We start from the raw sequence: 19,408 nt of genomic DNA on the forward strand, positions 1-19,408 counted from the left end.
ATTCACAATTTTAATAAATATTCTAAATTTTAAACATGTTTACGAAATTAAAATTTAATATTACTAATACTAGGCGTGTGAAATCGATAGATCGCATAAATGGAAATGTTCCTTATATGATTTAAAATCAAAATGTAAATGGGGGAAATTTTTTTTGTTTTTAAAAAGCAACTTATCATTAAATATTTGAATTATGAATTTCAGAATCATAATTTAAAACAACAAAAACTAAAGAAAATCAGATGCGCGCTGATTTGTCCATCCCTAATAACCGTAGGTATCGCAGTAGCCGATAGCTATCGCAACGCAACGCAAACGAATTGAACAACAACCCTGCTCTTTTTCTTTTGGACCCGTAGAACCACATGTCTGGTAACCGATTTTGATTTTTGTTTCGGCGGTATAATGCTCCAATTAATTGATTAATTGCGGTTAATTGACAAGACCAGTGAACGGCGAAAGTACGGTGCAACTAACAACGCAGCGAGTGTGTGTGCAATTGCGAGAAAACGCGATAAATAATATTCGTAACGTTCTGACCACCAGCGCGTGAGTGAGTGCGAGCGAGAGGCAGCGATTCGAGGAGTGTAGCAGTGCGAAAGTGTGTGTGCGAGGAAACCCGCAAAAGCAAAAGCAAAGCAACAATAACAACACACGCACGCACACACACACTCGTGTACGTATTCACACGCGGAGCGGAAAGTGCGTAGTGAACATACGAAGCATACGAAACAAGAAGTGGGAGAGATAGCGGAATAAAATACAATTCTGGTTTCCATTTCATTTTCTGGTGCGTATTCAAATCAATCTGATCCTTTGCTTGTGTGTGTGACCGCGTGCATCATTTTGAAATTCGAGGCGAGTTGCAGTCGCAATCAGCTGTTTTCAAAGCCCCGACCAGGGCGGCACTAACAACACTGCAGGCCGTTAGCCGAGTGCATTTGATATTGCATAATATTGGGTGAAGCAAAAACAGGGTTTTTGTTGCGGGCCTCAGGGTAGCTTAACCCAAATTGCATATGTAAACTTAGTTTATTTTATCTGTGCCTTAACTCCTTTTGATTTCCTGTCGTAGACCAGTTACGTTCTACGCAATGCCATTACGTTATACTCCAGCCTGGCAAGTGGACAGCGCGCTTTGCGGCAGCCCTGGTCGCTTAGCGTTGTGTTGCTGCTTCCTCTTCCTCTTGTGTGGGGCAAAAATCTAACCTCACTTCTTCTTCTTCTTTGGCACACTGCTGTGTGTGGCTGCTGCATAATAATATAATACCTCTCGATTCACGATTGGTCGTGCCTCGCAACTGATTTTCTCCGCTCCCCCAAACTGCAGTATATAATCGTGCAAAATCTGTGGCAGTTAATTCAATTCGCCGAGCAGCGTGACAGCTGAGGAAAATCGAGAAAATCGGCCGCTGGGAGAGGCTTTTCCTTTCCGATGGCCAGTTTCTAAAAAATCACCGCACTCCTCGGGAGGCTTTTCTGCAGTCCCACAAGAATATTAATCTGCCTTGTGAAAACCCCAAGTTCAAAGTGCAGTGTATGTGCCTGTGTATGTGTGTGTGTGTGTTGTAATAGTTGCATTAAGTAAATAAATATTTATGCAGGAGGGGCGAACTTGAGATTAATCACTGTAATTGAGCAACAAACACCTCGAGTTCGCCCATCTCGCAATCTAGTTGGAAAATCCTAGCAGGCACAGTAAGGCTCGGCTTAATGGACATTCCGTATTTCCATTGAAGAGCTTTTAGTTTCCATTCCATTTAAATTGCGTTTTAATCTCTTCATAGGTTTCAGTATAGTTGAAAGTATTTTTTTCTGTAAAATACAAACTATTAAAGTTCGAGAAATTAAGTTTTTCAACTACCTTTAAAAGTTTAAGTTAATGCAAAGTATTATACAAATTACATCAGTATTGACCGCAGAGTTGCCCTGAATAATTCAATATGTAAATGACCCAATACAGTCAAGCTTAGCTACGACATATTTTCTTGGAAAAGGTATTAGATGACGTAATTGCAGTATTTCGAATAGATTTTCCTCCAACAAACAGGCAGGCTTACGTTATACTCAAGCTACACTGTAACAAAAAACTAACCGCATCCCTCTCTTGTCAACCCTTTCAGTTCGGAAGCCGATCTCTCGAGCCACCGCATCCCGTTGAGCCGGCAAGGAAGCAGCCAAGAGTTTCCCCAACCCGACAACGAGGATCAGCCGCTGACGAAGCCGGAACAGGAGCAGGAGCAGGAGCAGCGAGTGTGCTGCCCACTCTGGAGAGGAAACCGGAGTCGCAGAAACCGCAGGTGTAGCAGCCGCAAGTGAGGAGCATGTCCAGCAAGGAGGAGACGCCATCCACGGGAGGTGCCGCTCCTGTGGCCACCGTCGCTGCCTCGGGCAGCGCCACCACTTCCTACGCCAATGTGGTGCAAAACCTGGACACCAAGAAGTCCGCCACCAGCACCACCATCACCACGACCACCACCAGTGCCACCGTGGACAACAAAGAGAACCAGCCCAATCTGAAGAGCTTCAAGTCGTGGAGCGCGGAAGCCGCCGCCGCCGAGGCAGCCGGTGAAGCCCCACTCGTCGGCAGCGTTAGTCTGGCCCAGACGGGTGAGAAGCGTGCCGCCGCCTCCGGTGGAGATAACACCGCCGAGAACTCATCGGAATTGGACGACAACAACGACTTTGTGCCGGTACTATCGCATCACCGTCGCGATCGCAAAAAGGCGCGCAAGGAGAAGCCGCGCGATCAACAGCCGGCCGGAGGACGTGGCGATGGTCAGAAATCCCAGCAGGCTGGTGGCCGCCGCATCCCCGGATCCTCCGACACCGATCGCAAGCCAGTGCGCCCTCGTGCTCCACGCGGCGGTAGTCCCCGCAAGTCGGCAGCCGGAGCTGCTGGCGCCGCCGGATCCAATGCCGTGTCCTCCGCTGCTCCTGCTGGACCGAGAGTACACAAGGACCGCAAGGACACCTCGCCCAGCGCCAGCATCGAAGGAGCCGGTAGCAGCGGCAACGAGGCCAAGTCCGGCGACGGTGATCAGCAGGCGGGCGAGAAGGGAGCCGCTGGAGCTGCTCCGCCTCCCAAGCGATTCATTGCCGCCCCACCGCCCAAGGTCAACGCATGGAAGGTGAGTAATTAGGAGATTGATTTTGCGTTACTCTTTGATTGAGTGTAGTTGGGGTTTAATTAGAGTTATTCATACATCGATTAGTGCGCAGAGTGTTTTTTGGAGCCTCCTAATTGGAAACCTTAATGTATTCCGATAGACAGACGTTTTAGAAGAGCAACGGAATACAGTTAGGCATATTTGCATTGGCAAAAAAAAAAAATTAATCTTGAACAGAACATTGGGAAATGCAAATGAGCAGCTCCGTTAAAATGGAATCTATTCAAAAGTCAATGCAAATATGCCCCAAACTAATGTTAAAGACCATTTTTTATGGCTTCTCCGAAGTGGAAGTTAAAAGTTACACTTTAGAAACCTAAGAAAATCTAGATGAGCAGTGTTCCAATATGAACAGTAATCAGTGAAGTCATGGCAAATGAAATGGTACCGATATAGTATGCGAGTACCCACTGTAAGTGGCGATAAGGCAGTTTTTAGGGAACCCCAAAGTGAAGTTCACACTCTTTGTTGTTACTCGTTTTTCGGTTTCACCTTCATTTTGTTTTGTTCAAATTGCGTCTTAAAAATTATGGAAAAACATGTCCATGCATGTGTGGCCACTGTGCTGGGTGTGCGTGAGTGTGTATGAGTGTGTGAGTGTGTGTGGTTGTTGGTAAACAAATGTGCGTAGAATGGCGGAGGCGAAGAGAGGGAGCAAAGCAGGGCGACCGATAAACCAGAGTGCGAGGCGCAGCTACACAACAAACACACGCGGTGCAGTGGAAACACGTTTTCCGCTTTTTGTTGTGCTGTGCTTTTTCATGCCCTTATCACCGTTATCCGTTATGCGAATGCATCGAAAAAAAAAACCGATTACGATGGCAAAATTGTATCTCACAGATACACAACGGCAGGTTGCATAATGTCTGGCAGGCAGTTTGTCATCAAAAGCAAAACAAAATCGAGAAAAACAAACTGGCAATTGTGTTTATTTCTATTTATTCTCGACTGTTTCTTATTACGCAATGTCAGCGCCAATTGCCGCCGGTATTTCGCCTTTTGTTTGCTGCTCGACTTTCTAAAAAAAAAGGTTCTTTTTGGCAAAAAAAATAAAATGCTCGCTTAGCTGGGCTACGTACAGTAAAGCCTCTAGAGCTTGCACCGACTTCTATTTTCTATAATAATTTGTATGCAAAGCTTATTCTACTTTTCAATGGCAGACTGTATATTAATTTTGTCACCCAACCATTAAATTTGTTTTGTTTGTTGCTACGGCGGTGAAGCTGAAATCCAAGTTCTTGCTTTTCATTTGTTTTGTTTCTGTTTTTCGTGTGTATCTATAATGGCACATCTGTTTTCGGTGTCGCAACGAACGAGAGAAAAAGTTAAATATTTCACAACTAAAAATAAATGTCAAGGTCAGCCGCCGCTTGTCGTTTATCTATCTCGTCAGGCGGCCGCCTCCCACCACCCACCACTCACTTTACCCCCCGCAAACATGACGAAAGCGGGCGCAAAAGGGAGAGCCAAATAAACAGAGGGCGAAAGCAGAAATAGGCACGCAAACACACACACACTCACATACAGCAAAAGGCAAAAAGGTGTGGCTAATTTTCTTTCTGTGAAAAAAGCTGTAAGCCAAAAGTTTACACGTCCTAAAGCTGATACCTCAACTAACTTGTCGTCAAGCGTCAGTTTGAGATTCGCTCTGCTTTCAAAAGCGTTTTGAGCCACTTGGCATGGATATATGCAAACATCTCGCTCACTTTTGACATTCTCGACTTATGCTAATCGCACTAATCCGGAAGTTAGGACCTGAAACTAAGCAAAATGCTCTAAGAATGCTCTTAAGAAATTCAAAAACATTTACCTTGACTTCCAGAGATTAGTAAGTTGAAGTTTGTGCAGAACTATAGGTGCATTTGTAGGTGGATCTCGGGTCCTGCTCGCTAATCATTGTCATTAGTGTGATTATAAGGACAATTGTTCAGCCAGAAACGAATTATATATAGCCATCACTTAAATTCGTTTTAAACAACTACTGCATTTGGATTGTATGCATATCGTTGTGAAATTAATCTCGGAATGATTCACAATTACCAAGCGTTGCTAATTCTATTTTTCACATCTGATCTAATTGCAATTGAGGCTAAAAATATGCATCAAAATTGGTTTAAATGTTTAAATGAGCATGTACCGTATTAAATTAATAAGAGTAAGCTTGAAAAAGAGTGGCTTAAATTTGTTTATCATCGATTCTTGTTTTTAACTACGACGCCGACGCAGGCAGAGCTGCAGCTGCGCAGCGGCAGCGTTGCAGAGCAGCAATTCAAATTCTTGTTTCCGTCTATTTTTCCACGCCAGTTGCCGTTGACGTGTGTTCTGGAAGAGTTCGCGGCTGGGAAATCTTGTCAAACTCCCACTATTTTTTTTTCTCATTTTTTTCAATATTAAAAAGTGCGATCGGAACGGGAAATCGGAAATTCAAAAGTTAGGAACGTAAACAGCTGAAACGGCACGTGTTACTGAACTCACCACGTGGTGGAATGGCCGGTTCGTAACTGTTGCGAGGCGCCTAAGCAGAATAACTAACCAAAATTAGAATAATGTACACATATACAGCTGGAAGGCTGGAAATCGCGTGTGCCGCCGACGTGGAAGCTAAAACTCGATATACTTGTTGATATTTCAACGCCCTGTTTATCGCGCTCTCGCTTCCTCCCGCTAACGTTGCGGTGCGCTTCGTAACGTAGGGCTACGTATTGCAGAGAGTGATAAGAAACCGCACTCTCTCTCGCGCGTGCTATCTCTCGCGCTCTCTCTCTTTCTTCGACGGAACAAAACAAAAAAGAATAATGAACATGAAAACGAAAGTAAATATGCAATCATCTTAACAACTTAATTGAAAAACAGACTTTAGGCTCAAATTTAGAAATGTGTCACCGAGTACAGTGGACATTCGATATAAATGTTTTATTAAAAAAAATAATACTTAACTGTCAAGCTTGAACTAAATTCACATTAAATGTACTAGTTCCACAACAACCTCCCTTCACTGCTGTAATTATAAGCCCATTAAAAGTCAGTGATCACCGATATTTGCTATTGTTGTTATTGTTGATATTGCCCCGTCCATTGTAACACAATGTTCTATTTTTAGGCATTCAGTTGCAACCGGAGATTAATAACATTAATTTGTCTCAATTACGTTGACGTTTCATTGTTGGTTATATCGGTTTTTCCCCTCCCTTTTGTTGGATATTACGTTGCAGTACTATTCGAATTTCAAACTGAAGCGAAATGTGAATTTCAGGCTTCATAAGCCCCTTATCAGAGTATCGAATTAGCTGTGAGTTGTACTTTTCCATTCACGCTGCGTTCGGAAAATCCCAAGGTACAATCACAGTCGTATTCATTTCCCATTATTTCCCAGGTTGCTGTCATCTTTGTTGTTGATATGGATGGATACATACAGTATTTGCCTTTATTATCAGTTCTTATTCGTTCCTTTTTATTTCCTTGCGCTTCCTACTTCTTTGTGCTTGCGATAAATATTTTTCCTTGTCGCCAAGAGAAAATGATAAAATATTTACATATATGTACGTGCACTTTACAGTATAGATGCACATGTGCGATGATCGGGCCCCTGTGTTAATTTAATTTAAATTTTAAAGATAATTTAATATGCACATAACAACAGGCCATTTTCTAGACCAACTGGTATGGGTTTATTGTACAACCAATCAATGAAGTAATTTGATTTCCCAACAGTTTTGTAATACCAATCCAATACCTTCTTGTATTATTCAACCAAATAAAGTACTACAACAATTTTAAGATAAGATGATGTGCTTCAGAATGTATTGGATAACCGTTGGTAGTAAATTAGGTAATTCTTTGATTTCTGCATTTAATCTCTTATTTATATAGTCAGTAAAGAAGCGCCACCTCAGTTCTTTATCATTTATCTACCTGTTGATCTATGAGTAATTATTTGCACTGAAAAAGGGAACCCACTAATTATTTGCGCAACAATTTCGAGCTTTCGCAGTTTCTAGAAGTCACAATATGAAAAGTAGAGTTAAGGTCACAGCGCAAACTGTTTTTCCAATCACTTTATATAAGTTCCACTCAGTTACTCAAACTACTGATAGAAGTAATCTGTGGGATTTACTCATTATAATATATATTGAGGCGATACTGATACGTGACTGATTATAAAACCATGAGGTGACGGAGACTACCTCAAATATTTATTCGCAAATTATAGAAAACCCTAGGAACGGCATCTGTTTTACTTTCACAACTAAATATGGAATATAGAATTTAAACAAGATTCTTGAGCATATTTGTTCTCGGCTTGTTTACCACCCTGTGGGGATCTCGATAAGACTTATGTTCCTAAGCCAGCTACGCATTAAATAAAGTTGCTCCGCTCGCTACAAACGTAAACAACTTTTCGCACACACCCCCTATAAACTTGGAGTGCTATCAATCATCGCTGTTTGTGCGCTGAGTGTCGATGGAGTTCGTCGCCTCGCATCGAAATTACCCGGATTTGGCACTATACTCAGCTCTCTGCGTATGGCAATCGGCTGGTAGTTTAATCGCTTAATTTAATCACGAATGAAACTATAAATAGAAAGAGAAAAACGAATTGTAGTCATTAAACTGTTTGCGTTTAAAGCTGGGCGACCGTTTTCCTACCCATCAATTGTTGGGTATGCTGTACTTATAAAATAGAAAGCCGTTTTGTATCTTTGACTTAACTTTGTATCTGGTAGCAATGGAATATTTCAACAAATTGATTTTTATACCTTTTGTTTTAAAGAGAGATTGTGCATTAAAACACCTGCGTATCTTTCAGTGTAAATAACTCCTAGAGATTTGAGCACTATTAGTTTTCTGTGTGTGTTAGTAAATTTATTACTATTCATGTAAGCTGTGCTGATTGTCGGTGCCTGTTCTCCATATGAATACTTTATATTTGTTGCTCACTTAACTTTTTTTTTCCATCTTTTTGCTAGCCACTCGATTGGCTGAGCACGTTTTCTGGTTTTATTCTCCATTTTTTTTTACAATATTTTTACATAATGTCTTGCGGCCGGCATTATTGTCTGGTTTTTGCATTCTGCTCGTATTTTTCAATTTGCTAAGACGCAGAAAGACCCGTCGACCGACTCGCAACCTCAAAAAGGGGTATAGTATGTATGTATATACTATAGCCCAACCCCGATCCCGCCTGCACTATAACCTCAAACTGATTGCGAGCCATTCGGCTGGGTTGTTGACTTAGAGAACGAGAACCGCTGAATGTGGGTCTTTATGCACGTTTACCCGGCTCTCGGTCATTGTTTGGCATAATTTGTACTTCTCTTTGTCGTATTTTGTGCGATTTCAGTTGCTATCGTGCTAGACCGATTCATTCTAGTGCCATTTAAAATAGTAATTTCGCACTGCAGGCGCCTCAGTTGTCTTTCAGCGATCGCTAGATGTGGTGCACTTTTACGCAGATCCCAGAGATATAGTATTCATTACAAGTGGTGTTTTCTTAATGTCGAAAAACTGAAAAACGCTGGATTCTTGAAGCACTATCTATAGGCAAGTTTAAGTTTGTAGTGCTGTATGCAAAAGTGAATTACAATGGCACAGTTCTTTATGAATCATTTGTTCACTGCAATCCATTTCGATTGCTTTTTATACTATGATTGACCTTGAACCTGCCATTCTAATGAATGTATAATCTGTGCTTGAAAATAGCTTACCTATGGGTATTATAGTATTCGAAATTGAATGACAAACAGCCAAGTACGTCAGCAATTATGTGGGGGTTCAAAATGTCCAAAAGTGATAAGAGCCATGCTTTTGTAAATATAGTATTGGAAACATGTGCTTGACAAGTGGCATACGATAATCTTAGGATTGTGGGAAAGTGTTTCTTATAGGTACGCATACGCATAATGGAAAATTACAAACTACAACAGTTACCTCGTGACTCATGGGAATGCGCAAAATGGCCAGTCCTTGTGACTCATGATGTCCCTGCAATTGGGTGGAGTCATGGTTTTTATTACGTACTTTTCCAAAAACTATGCGCAATGAATGTTGTTTGCAATGGCGGATAGTTTATTGGCACACATCATTCATTTATCCTTGGAAATTCATACGAATACGTGATCAACTGCATGGAAAGTGTTTTAAATATTTTTAGCACAAGCCTGACACAATCGTATACACTACAAGAAAATGCTTAATTAGGGGCCTAGCTATTTCTATATTGAGTTAGAGGGTGGGGAAATAACATTTATATCAATACCGATATCGTTTATTATGAACATAACTCCAAGGAGAGTGAAATAATTTTCCATGTCTTATAGGAAGCCATAAAGGTCTTCTGATATGATAATGGGTTGACAATGATTTAATGTCAGAACTATGTACATATATCGTTCAAGTTCCAATTTAAGCCTTGTTTGTCATTGTTTTTGGACTGAACAGTTTTTGTTGTCACTTCAGCAGCAATTTTCAAATGTATCTTTCTTTGTGAAGTTTTATCTTTGTGTAATATTTTTTATATGCTTATTTAAGCATTAACACGATTTTTTTCTCTCTCTTCTTAATCCACTCTCTTTGTTTTGAAGTTTTTCCACCACGTTTCTCCATTTTCGGCTCTCCTTCGGATGGCCTACGTGCCGAAAATCACATGTTGTTTTGTTTTGCCTCTTTTTTATGCTCGGTTACTGTTACATCTGGAGCGAGCGAGATAGCCAATGTTTATGTTTATAATTGTTAGGTTTTTGTTTGTTTGGAGATATGCGTATCACCTGTATCGCCCTATGATCGATGCCTTGTGGGTGTGTGAACTTCAATGCGGATCAAAACAACATTTGTAGAAAATGCGTACAAAAACAAAACGATAAAATAAACGCACGTACGCACACTGAACGAAAACCTGTATCCAATGCATACACATAGAGCTTTAGATTCAGATACAGATACAGGGTGCCCTGCGCTCACTCTCTCGCCGGCGAAACTCTCTGGCTCTCCGCTTCCTCCTCTCTGACGCTCCATGAACCGGCGCATCGGCTGTTTTCTGTTTTGTTTTTGTTTTGAGTTTAAGACCACAGTGGTGCTTCTTCAGATGGAAATATAAGTCATTTGATGGTCTTTATTTATTTCATTAACTCTTGGCAAATGTGTATGGACTGTACTGTGGGCGACATTCGAGGGTTCACTGTACCCTTTTTTATGTTGCGCTGTAAAACCAGTTGTTGTTGCTGTGCTTTATGCCCTCGCCTCCGCCTTTGTTGTTGTGCCATCTACTTCGTCGTTTCTGCTCACGTAGCCAACGCGTGGACAGCGAAAAGTGAAGAGAGCGGGAGCGACGGAGAGCAGGAGAGGGAGAAAGGGCAGAGCGAATCGGAGGCGGAGGCATATTCAAGTCGAAAAACTGTCGCTATCGCACAGAACTCATCCAACGTTTCGAGAGAACGGACGCAGCAGTCGTTCGTAACCAGCAGACAATTGTTTAAACAAAGCCAGTACCCCAATAAAAATAATAGTGCCAGCAACAACAACCACTGTGCCAATTGCTAGTTTAGCAAAGGTGTTGTATGAAAAGCAAAACAAACAACGATAAGAGAAAAGCCCGCAGTGACAACTGATTAGAAGTGAACCGAGGCAAGGCGACTGAAAGTTCTTGTACAAAACGAGGTAATTTTCCAGTGGGCAGATCGAGAAATTAGCCGCTCTCCAAGATGCATACATATATACGCGATATAGAACTCGAATATAGAATAGGAGCCAGCCACCCTCGTCGCGAACTAAATCTGGGTTAGGGGCACTGCGCATAGGGAGTGGAGCTGGAACTGGAGCTGGAGTTGCATTGATTTTTACCCGTTTTTCGGTGCTACCAACTCTGCGAAGTGTAACTCACATTCTTGAATTCTGCTACTTCCACAGATATCGGCCAAACAATCCGGCAGCCCAAAGGCAGGAACCTCTCCATTGGACAAACGTGTTTTGCAGCCCAAGGCACAGCAGCAGCAGCAACAAACTAAACAAACTGCCAGCCAAAACAACAACGCACAGAACACCGCCAGCAACAAAAAGACACAGCAGCAACAACAGCCTCAACAGGGAGCAACAACAACCACACATACAACAGCAGCTACAGCAGCAGCAGTCGCAGCAAGCACATCAGTCGCAGCCAGCACATCAGCAGCAGCAACATCATCCACACCAGCAGCAGTAGCAGCAGCAACAACTGAAACTGCAACAACAACAACTGGTGAGTGCCCCATGGAGGATGGAAATCTTTCCGTACTTAACTTAATTGATCTCAAGTGAACTATAAATATAACTGCTAGTTGTGAGCCAAAAAATTAAGTGGTATGTTTACATTCAATAATTTATGAAAGCAATCTATTTTTATTATGCTGAATTTTCATAAAATATTAGCATCATGCGAAGATTTTAATAGTTCAGCAACCTCAAGAAATCTCAAGTATACTATTAAGATGAAGAATTAGTACAATGTTCTCTATCTAGTTGTGTGTCAAGGCAATTTCCCCAGTAATGTTTAGACGCAAAATACATTTGTGTATTTCTGTAAATTCCTATATATTTATTTATATATATATTATCTACCCCCTGGGGAGTTGTTTTGATGCAAGAGAAAGATGAGAGAACCTGGACCCGACCAGCCGACCATCAGACCACCGTCAACATGTGACTGCTCTGGTTCTCGTTCTCTGCCGCACTTGCTCACGTGGCTCCCGCTCACCGACTCTCCGATTCTCCGGCTCTCTTTTGACCCGATGCTCCGAGAGAAGGTGTCGGTTTGTGGCGACGCATATGGCCTGATTTCTTATTTTTAAAACACTGTTCTTGTACTTCGATATGCTCAGCCCAGAACTGCTTGTTTCATTACAGTTGATGCCAGTCAGGCGGATGCTCTTGCCAAAGTCGTGGTAAAGGACAAAAAGAAGGTCAATCAAAAGGTGGGTACCTAACTTTAGCCAAAAAATCTATCATTGAAATAAGCGTCGAGTTTTTAAACTAAATAATCATACAATTCAATGGACCCTTTTTAATATGGGCTTTGTTTTCGTAAGATGCCAATAGCCACCACTTCATGCAGGCACACAAACAGCATTCTAAACAGCGAATCCATCTCTTTCAGGCCAGCGACTTTAGCAACGTTGGTGACTGGCCGACGCTCATTGGCGGAACTTCTGGCAGTGGCAAAGCCACCAGCAACGAACCCAAGCGCAACCCAACGAAAAAACAGCAGCCAGCCAAAACAGCAGCCGCAGTAGCAGCCAGTAGCAGCAATACCACTTCAAGTGAAGTTGCCACAGAGTCTAACGTCGCATCCACAACATCCAGCAGCAACAACAGCAATCCCAGCAGCAGCACTAGCAACAGCCAAGCCACAACTGCACCTGTTGCCAGCACGAGTCATGATGCCAAAGCCCAGCGAGACACAGAGCCAGCGGCCAATTCTGCTGCAGGAGCTACTGGCACCTCTGCCGGGCCTGCCCTCACAAAGAAGATACCCAAGCACAAGTGGCGTCCGCTGCCCATCGATCTGGCTAAGTCCAGTCGCCCCAAGCCGATTGGCGGTCGGCCAAATCGGCGGTTCAGCGACGATGGTTCCGACCAGCGCCGTCCGCCGCGCGTCTACCACGACCGTCAGCCAGGTGCTGGAGGAACGGGAGGCGAGTCGCGGCTTCCACACGCTGGCCGCCATCCGTACGGGTCACGCCCAGCGACTGCTACGTCCGAGCGCGTGGATTCCTGGCGTAGCAGCAGCAGCACCACCACAGCAGCGCTCGATGAGCAGCGCTCTGGAGCAGCGGGTGGTGCCGGGTCAGCGGGAGCGGGAGCTGGGTCAGCCACGCGCGGGCCGCGTCGCTACCGGACGCCGTACCGTGGCGGGCGGCAAGGCCGGGGCGGATTCTCCCGACAGGGACCAGGTCGCCCGACTCATCGCATACCACGCCATCTGCTAGCTTCGGGCGAGTATGCCAACTATCTGCCGGCGGACGCCGCCGGCGCCGACTCGCAGTCCTCGTATGTGCTCATGGGCACCCACTACTTTGGCAACGTGCCCGCCGCCTACATCGAAATGGACGCCAACAGCGTCAAGGAGGCCATCAAGAAGCAAGTGTAAGTATATATCGATACATTTCGCCTAATGCCTTTTGCTGGATAAATATTAGAAAAGTCGTTTTATTTATAACATGTTAAGAAATTGGCACAATTAATTTTAAATTATTATATACATTTAAAAACTGAACTCTTTAGCTAAAGGCATTATATATGTTGCTTCTAAGAACCTCTTTGTTGACTCCCAAACTCTCTCCATTTGCCCCCCATAGTGAATACTATTTCAGCGTCGATAATCTTACCGGCGACTTCTTTTTGCGCCGCAAAATGGACCCCGAGGGCTATATCCCAGTTACCCTGATCGCCTCGTTCCATCGCGTTCTCGCACTGACCACCGATGTGGCTGTGATAGTGAACGCCATTAAGGAATCGGATAAACTGGAGCTCTTCGAGGGCTACAAGGTGCGCACCAAGACGACACCGACCACCTGGCCTATTACGGATGTGCCGGAGATCACCGAAGGGGAACAGAAGGCTATCGGCACACTGGAGCAGGAGCAGTTGGAGCAGATTGATGGCCAGGATAAACTGGAGGAGCAGACTGAGGTCGGTTCGCCGCCGCCCATTCTCACGTCGGCGATGGCCACAAAGCCGTTGAGCAGCATTCCGCCGCCGCCTGTGCCACGGAACTCCCAGAGTCTGGTGCCGAAAATGTTGCAGGATAAGCAACAGTCGAGATCCTCGACAATTGCGGCTCTAAACTCTGTGAATGCGATCAGTGCGCTGACGCAGCAAGTGGAGGGTGGTGCCGCTGAGCTGGCTGGACATTTGAGTGGACTGGCTGAGAGTGTAAAGCCCAAGTCGACATCGACGCCGGACAAGAGAACTGCCGCTTCAGCGGGCAATGGAGCTGGGTCAGCAGCTGCTTTGGTGGCGGAGCCGGATGGCATATGGAAAGAGGTAAAGAGACGCTCCAAAACAAATGCTATCAAAGAAAACGCTACTACACCACCACAACAACAACAGCCACCGCTTTCACAAACGCTCAACAACAATAACGATAATGTCAGAACGAACAACACCTCGTCCAAGTCCAAGTCCTCGTCCAACAACGCCCCATCCAACGCCTCATCATCAGCCACTGTGTGTGTAACCACGAACAATGCTTCCTCAGCCACCAAAGCAACCACCAAAACCACAACCACCTCCACCGCCACTACAACCACGAACAACAACATTAAATCTGGCAATGCTGCTTACTCCAAAACCCACTCCAAATCCTCATCCAAAACAGCTGCTCCGCCATCCGCTCAGTGCCATGCCGAAAAGGAAGAACTAGACTTCCAGTTTGACGAGGAGCTAATGGACCCCCTACCCCCCGGAACCGGACGCATCAACAACTTCACCGAAAACTTCTCCGACGACGACGAGTCCGATTACGAGTTTGCTGATCGCGACATCAACAAGCTGCTGATTGTGGCCCAAGTGGGTCGCGCACCTAAGCACGAGGGTTACGACCGCACCGCCGACTTTACGTCGCGCACGAAAATCACCCAGGATCTGGAGAACATCATCAACGATGGTCTGGTCAACTACGAAGAAGATCTGTGGACCACCACCAATGTGGTTGCCGATTACAAGACTGTCAATGTGATTTCCCAGGCTGACTTCGAGAAACTGGCTGGTGGCCGAAACAAATCAGTGTTGCCGCCTCAGGTGGTGCCACCACCGCCACCATTTGAGGAAGATCTTGATGAAACCCTGGTCGGTGACACCACTCTCAACTCCACACTGAACAACACTCTCAAGTCCCGACGTGCCCGCTTCTATGCTGCTCCCAACTCGCACTCGATTGATCCTCGAACGCCAAGGAAGAGGAAACTCCGCCACACCGCCAATCCGCCAGTAGAGGCCCACGTCGGTTGGCTGCTTGACACCGTGGAGCACCGTCCACGCACCACCTCGATGGGTTCCTCGGCGGGCACATCGCCCACCGCCTCTTCGTACGGATCGTTTGGATCGTCGGTGCCACAGTCGCTGCCCGTATTCCAGCATCCATCACATGCTCTTCTCAAGGAGAACAACTTCACCCAACAGGCCTACCACAAGTACCATTCGCGCTGCCTTAAGGAGCGCCGGCGCTTGGGCTACGGTCAATCGCAGGAGATGAACACCTTGTACCGATTCTGGTCGTTCTTCCTGCGCGAGAACTTCAACAAGAGCATGTACAACGAGTTCCGATCGTTGGCGCTGGAGGATGCCGGCAATGGTTTCCGTTATGGTCTTGAGTGCCTCTTCCGGTTCTTCTCGTACGGCTTGGAGAAGAAGTTCAGACCGAATGTCTATCAGGATTTCCAGGACGAGACGGTTGCCGATTATGAAACAGGTAAGCATTAATTGGGCAAATTGTAACTTTAATTATGATTCATTACCAATTTTGAACATTTTCACCAGGTCAACTGTACGGCCTCGAGAAGTTCTGGGCTTTCCTGAAATACTACAAGAACGGTGAGAAGTTGGAGGTGCAGCCCAAGCTGGCCGAGTACCTGAAGAGCTTCAAGAACATTGAGGACTTCCGCGTGGTGGAGCCGGAGATCAACGAGATGCTGCAAGGAGTGGGCAGCCTGAATCCAGGACGCCAGCTCAACCGCCACCGCAGTGTGTCGGAGAGCGATGGCACGGCTGTAGTTGCGGGCGGCGGACGTCGCCTCAACACAACCATCACCAACCGCAGCGACTATGTGGGCAGGTTGCTGCAGCAACAGCACCAACAACAGCAGCAGCAGCATCACCAGTATCAGCAGGGATACGGCGGCTACAATCAGCAGCAAAACCGCAGGCGCACAGGCTCTTTCGGCAGCAGCACAGTGCGCATTCGCAGCGGCTCCCTGGGCAACAAGCCGCAGGTGGCAAATCGCAATCAGGGATCGCAGCACGAGTTGCGACGCGGCGGTAGCAATTCTGGCCTGGCGCCACACAAGCGACAGCAGCAGCAACAGAAGCCGAAGCCCGGAGCAGGATCACAGACAAACTCGGCACGTGCCACCACATCAGCGGCAGCTGCATCAGCAGCCGCATCAGCAGCAACATCAACAGCAGGGGGAACGGCAGCAGCGACGCCAGCGGTAACGGTATCGGGGTCATCCTCGTCGCAGAAGTAGTTACACGATAATGCAGACACACTTTTTGGATTAGGCTTAAGTTAATATCTACGACTTAGTTTTCAGGGGGCACTCGCATTTGATGGCTCGACACTCTTTTGTTTATTCATTCTTATTATTCTTTTGTAGTATTCGAGTCAAGCGTAAAGTGGGAACAGTCGTTAGCGTTTAGCATAATTAAGTGAAATTTTTGAAATTTGTTTATTGCAATTTAACTAGCGCGCGTTGGTTTAGTAGTTACGATTCTAAATGTTTGCTTCTCGCATACCCTCGACAAAAAACTAAAACAATGGTTGCTTACGAAATGCTCAATGCTCACACAAAACACACACACACCAATTACACACAGCGGGGTCTGTCTGCTTTGTACCAGTGCCAACCAGCCATGATCTTGGAAAATAACGAAACGATTGCCCTTATATTTTTTGTTCTGTTGATTATTCTCCTTATTTTTAATGCGATGCAAAAATCCAGGCAAAGATTTTCCTACTTAGAGCAGCGTTAATAGTTGACGTAATGCCATGAACTGTTGTACTATACGATTAAAGTTAAAGCTAATAACCATAACGATAACGATATAACCTATGCATATATTACCTAACGAAAACTGAAAACCAATCAATCGAAATTGATACACAACCAACAACAAAAACCAAATGATCTTAATGCAAATAAATTTTGTAAATTACAAAAGAACATATATATACATAAATATATATATATAAATACATATATAACTTTATATGCAAAGGTACACTGAAGCCATGAAAACGCGTACATAAGAATATGATTACTAACTATAATTATGATTATTTTTTGTGTGTGTGACCTTAGCGCAAATGTAAAATGTATTTGTTTAAGAGGCATCGAGATCTTGTAATCCTTAAAACCAATTGAGGCAAGCGGGGCTCAAGTGCCAGCGAATTTTAGTTATTTAAGCATTTACCACAAGCCAGTCCAGCGCAATCGCAATCGCCAGCGGAATAGGAATAGGAATCCGACTTGGACTCGGGTCCTTTGCTTCCCTTGTCGCACTGCACTGCCCCCCAGTCTATATCAATCCAATCTATCGAATTGGTTAACCCCTGAAAACCTCAGTACCCTGCCAAGCATTTAGAAGCATGTCAAAACCATTTATTTTTTACTTTTAGTTTTTGCACTTGTTAACTTTTAATTCGAGAAAGCTACGACTACAGAAAAAGCTAGAAAAAAAAACACAAAAAAAAATTTAAAATCACACAAAAATTGTCAAGTCCAAAAAAAGTTTAAAACTTTAAAAAACGAAAAGGCAAATCATGCAAACGAAAAAAAAAGCATTCAGAAATAATGAAGTTTGTTTCGCATAGTGAATAGACCTAATCTTAAACATATGTGAGAAATCAAACCTAAGCTTAATACGGATAATAACTATAAACATATATCTGCATATATCCAAACACATATAGAGAGACTTTAAATCGTGACTGCAGTTTGAAAATACCATAACTAAATAAGAGGCAAACGGTGAAGTTGCAGATGCCGCCCACAGTCGAGCAGTTTGCAAAACTCTCTCAAGGTCCTTCAGCTCCTCGATTTTGCTTCGCTCATCTAGCCTAAGCAAGCATACACACAACACTCAACACAAAACACCACACACTACAAACCACACAAATACGAAAAGTGCAAAGAACGTTTCATTAAATATTATTTCGTAATCATTAGATATTTGTAAATATATTTCCCAGCTTCTTTTTAAAATGTCGCCTTATCAATTTTATCCACACATAAACACAATCACATCCATATTGGCCAAACGCTTCTGTATCTGTATGAGCTTAACGAACCGATCTATCAATATTATAGATATTACAAAATGAGAGAGATGTCCGACGACAATTCAATCGGCTGTTGCGTAATTATACATAGTTCTGCCACAACCATTTTGTTTTTCACATGAAGTGTTGACTTTAGTTTATGATAACACACACAACCACACATTGATCACTGACTTTTATGTGCCCTTTAAGTTTGCAACTTTTATATGAATAATTTAAACTTAACTCTACGAATATGATATGATACGATACACACACACACACAGACCTACAAAATGAACATAATGGAAACTCTATTAAAAGTAATTTTGTAAGCTACTTAAATATGGAAAATGCGAGAGGAAAACTAAGCAAAACGAAAGGAATGATTATTGTGAAAAACGTGATAGTTTAAACCATAAAGAGTAATATTTACTACTATTATTATATTAATAATTAATTATACGATGCATATATATGGACATGTATGTGTAAAACGGAAACCACAAAAATTTCTAAACTAACGTGAACAAAAAAAGTAAAAAATTTTTTTAAAATTTCCAACACAAAAAAATGTTAAAAACAATGAGTAGAAAAACTAAAACAAAAAAATGAATAAAAAAAAACTTGAAAAAACCAATATCCCTTCGTTTCGTATAAATGCCTGGGTTGAGATGGCTAAATTCTATGATTTCCCGAATATTTTGGTACGGGAAACTTGTCAATTTTAGGTAAAACTGCCTTTTCACTTCAAATGACACAACAAAAGGACTCGAAACACGCCCAATCGATTGTCCCTTTGAGTAATTAACCCCTTCGAGTGTGTGTGCCATATTTCACCCGGCGACAAAATGCAGGCAGGGGCTCCAACTACGAACATCATCCCATGCAGCAGCTGTGATCTCCATCCCCGACACATGTTGTTGGCTTTGCCGAGCATTGGGTGTCACAGATTAACGCCTTACGTGAATTATGGCCTGACTCCCGGCTCCCGGCTTCAGAGCAAACTACTCCGCAAAATCCGGTCGAGCGCGGGGAAAAATCATGTATAAAACATAAGCGCCACCCACAAAGGCATTCACACTAAAGTTTCTTATGAACTTTACTCTTCAACGTACACAACTCAATCCAATTTTATTAAATTTCCAAAGTTGGCCTTTTTGATTATCTTATTTTTTTGTTCAATTAAAAATTATGATATGCATTAGTTTTATAAATGAAAAGTACTTAA

At 43.7% G+C, this 19,408-nt stretch overlaps 1 protein-coding gene across 4 annotated transcripts; it reads left to right on the forward strand.

The window, feature by feature from the left end:
- The first annotated feature begins 326 nt into the window (after nucleotides 1–326).
- LOC120453957 (la-related protein 1) lies at nucleotides 327–18,121 on the forward strand. 4 transcript variants are annotated; one of them, XM_039638907.2, is made up of 7 exons: nucleotides 327–790; nucleotides 2,124–3,131; nucleotides 11,073–11,400; nucleotides 12,045–12,112; nucleotides 12,295–13,283; nucleotides 13,496–14,183; nucleotides 14,518–14,694. In XM_039638907.2, exons 2-7 carry the CDS (start codon nucleotides 2,325–2,327, stop codon nucleotides 14,560–14,562), a joined length of 2,925 nt encoding a protein of 974 aa, XP_039494841.1. In that variant the 5' UTR covers nucleotides 327–790; nucleotides 2,124–2,324; the 3' UTR covers nucleotides 14,563–14,694. The 4 variants fall into 4 exon arrangements, with proteins under 4 accessions (XP_039494841.1, XP_039494838.1, XP_039494840.1 ...); XM_039638904.2 differs by adding an exon at nucleotides 15,678–18,121 and having other exon boundaries at nucleotides 333–790; nucleotides 13,496–15,609; XM_039638906.2 differs by lacking the exon at nucleotides 327–790 and adding exons at nucleotides 1,230–1,549; nucleotides 15,678–18,121 and having other exon boundaries at nucleotides 13,496–15,609.
- The last annotated feature ends 1,287 nt before the right edge of the window (nucleotides 18,122–19,408 follow it).

This window comes from Drosophila santomea, chromosome 3R (genome assembly GCF_016746245.2).
Source record: "Drosophila santomea strain STO CAGO 1482 chromosome 3R, Prin_Dsan_1.1, whole genome shotgun sequence".
In the NCBI taxonomy this organism is placed as follows: Eukaryota; Metazoa; Arthropoda; class Insecta; order Diptera; family Drosophilidae; genus Drosophila; species Drosophila santomea.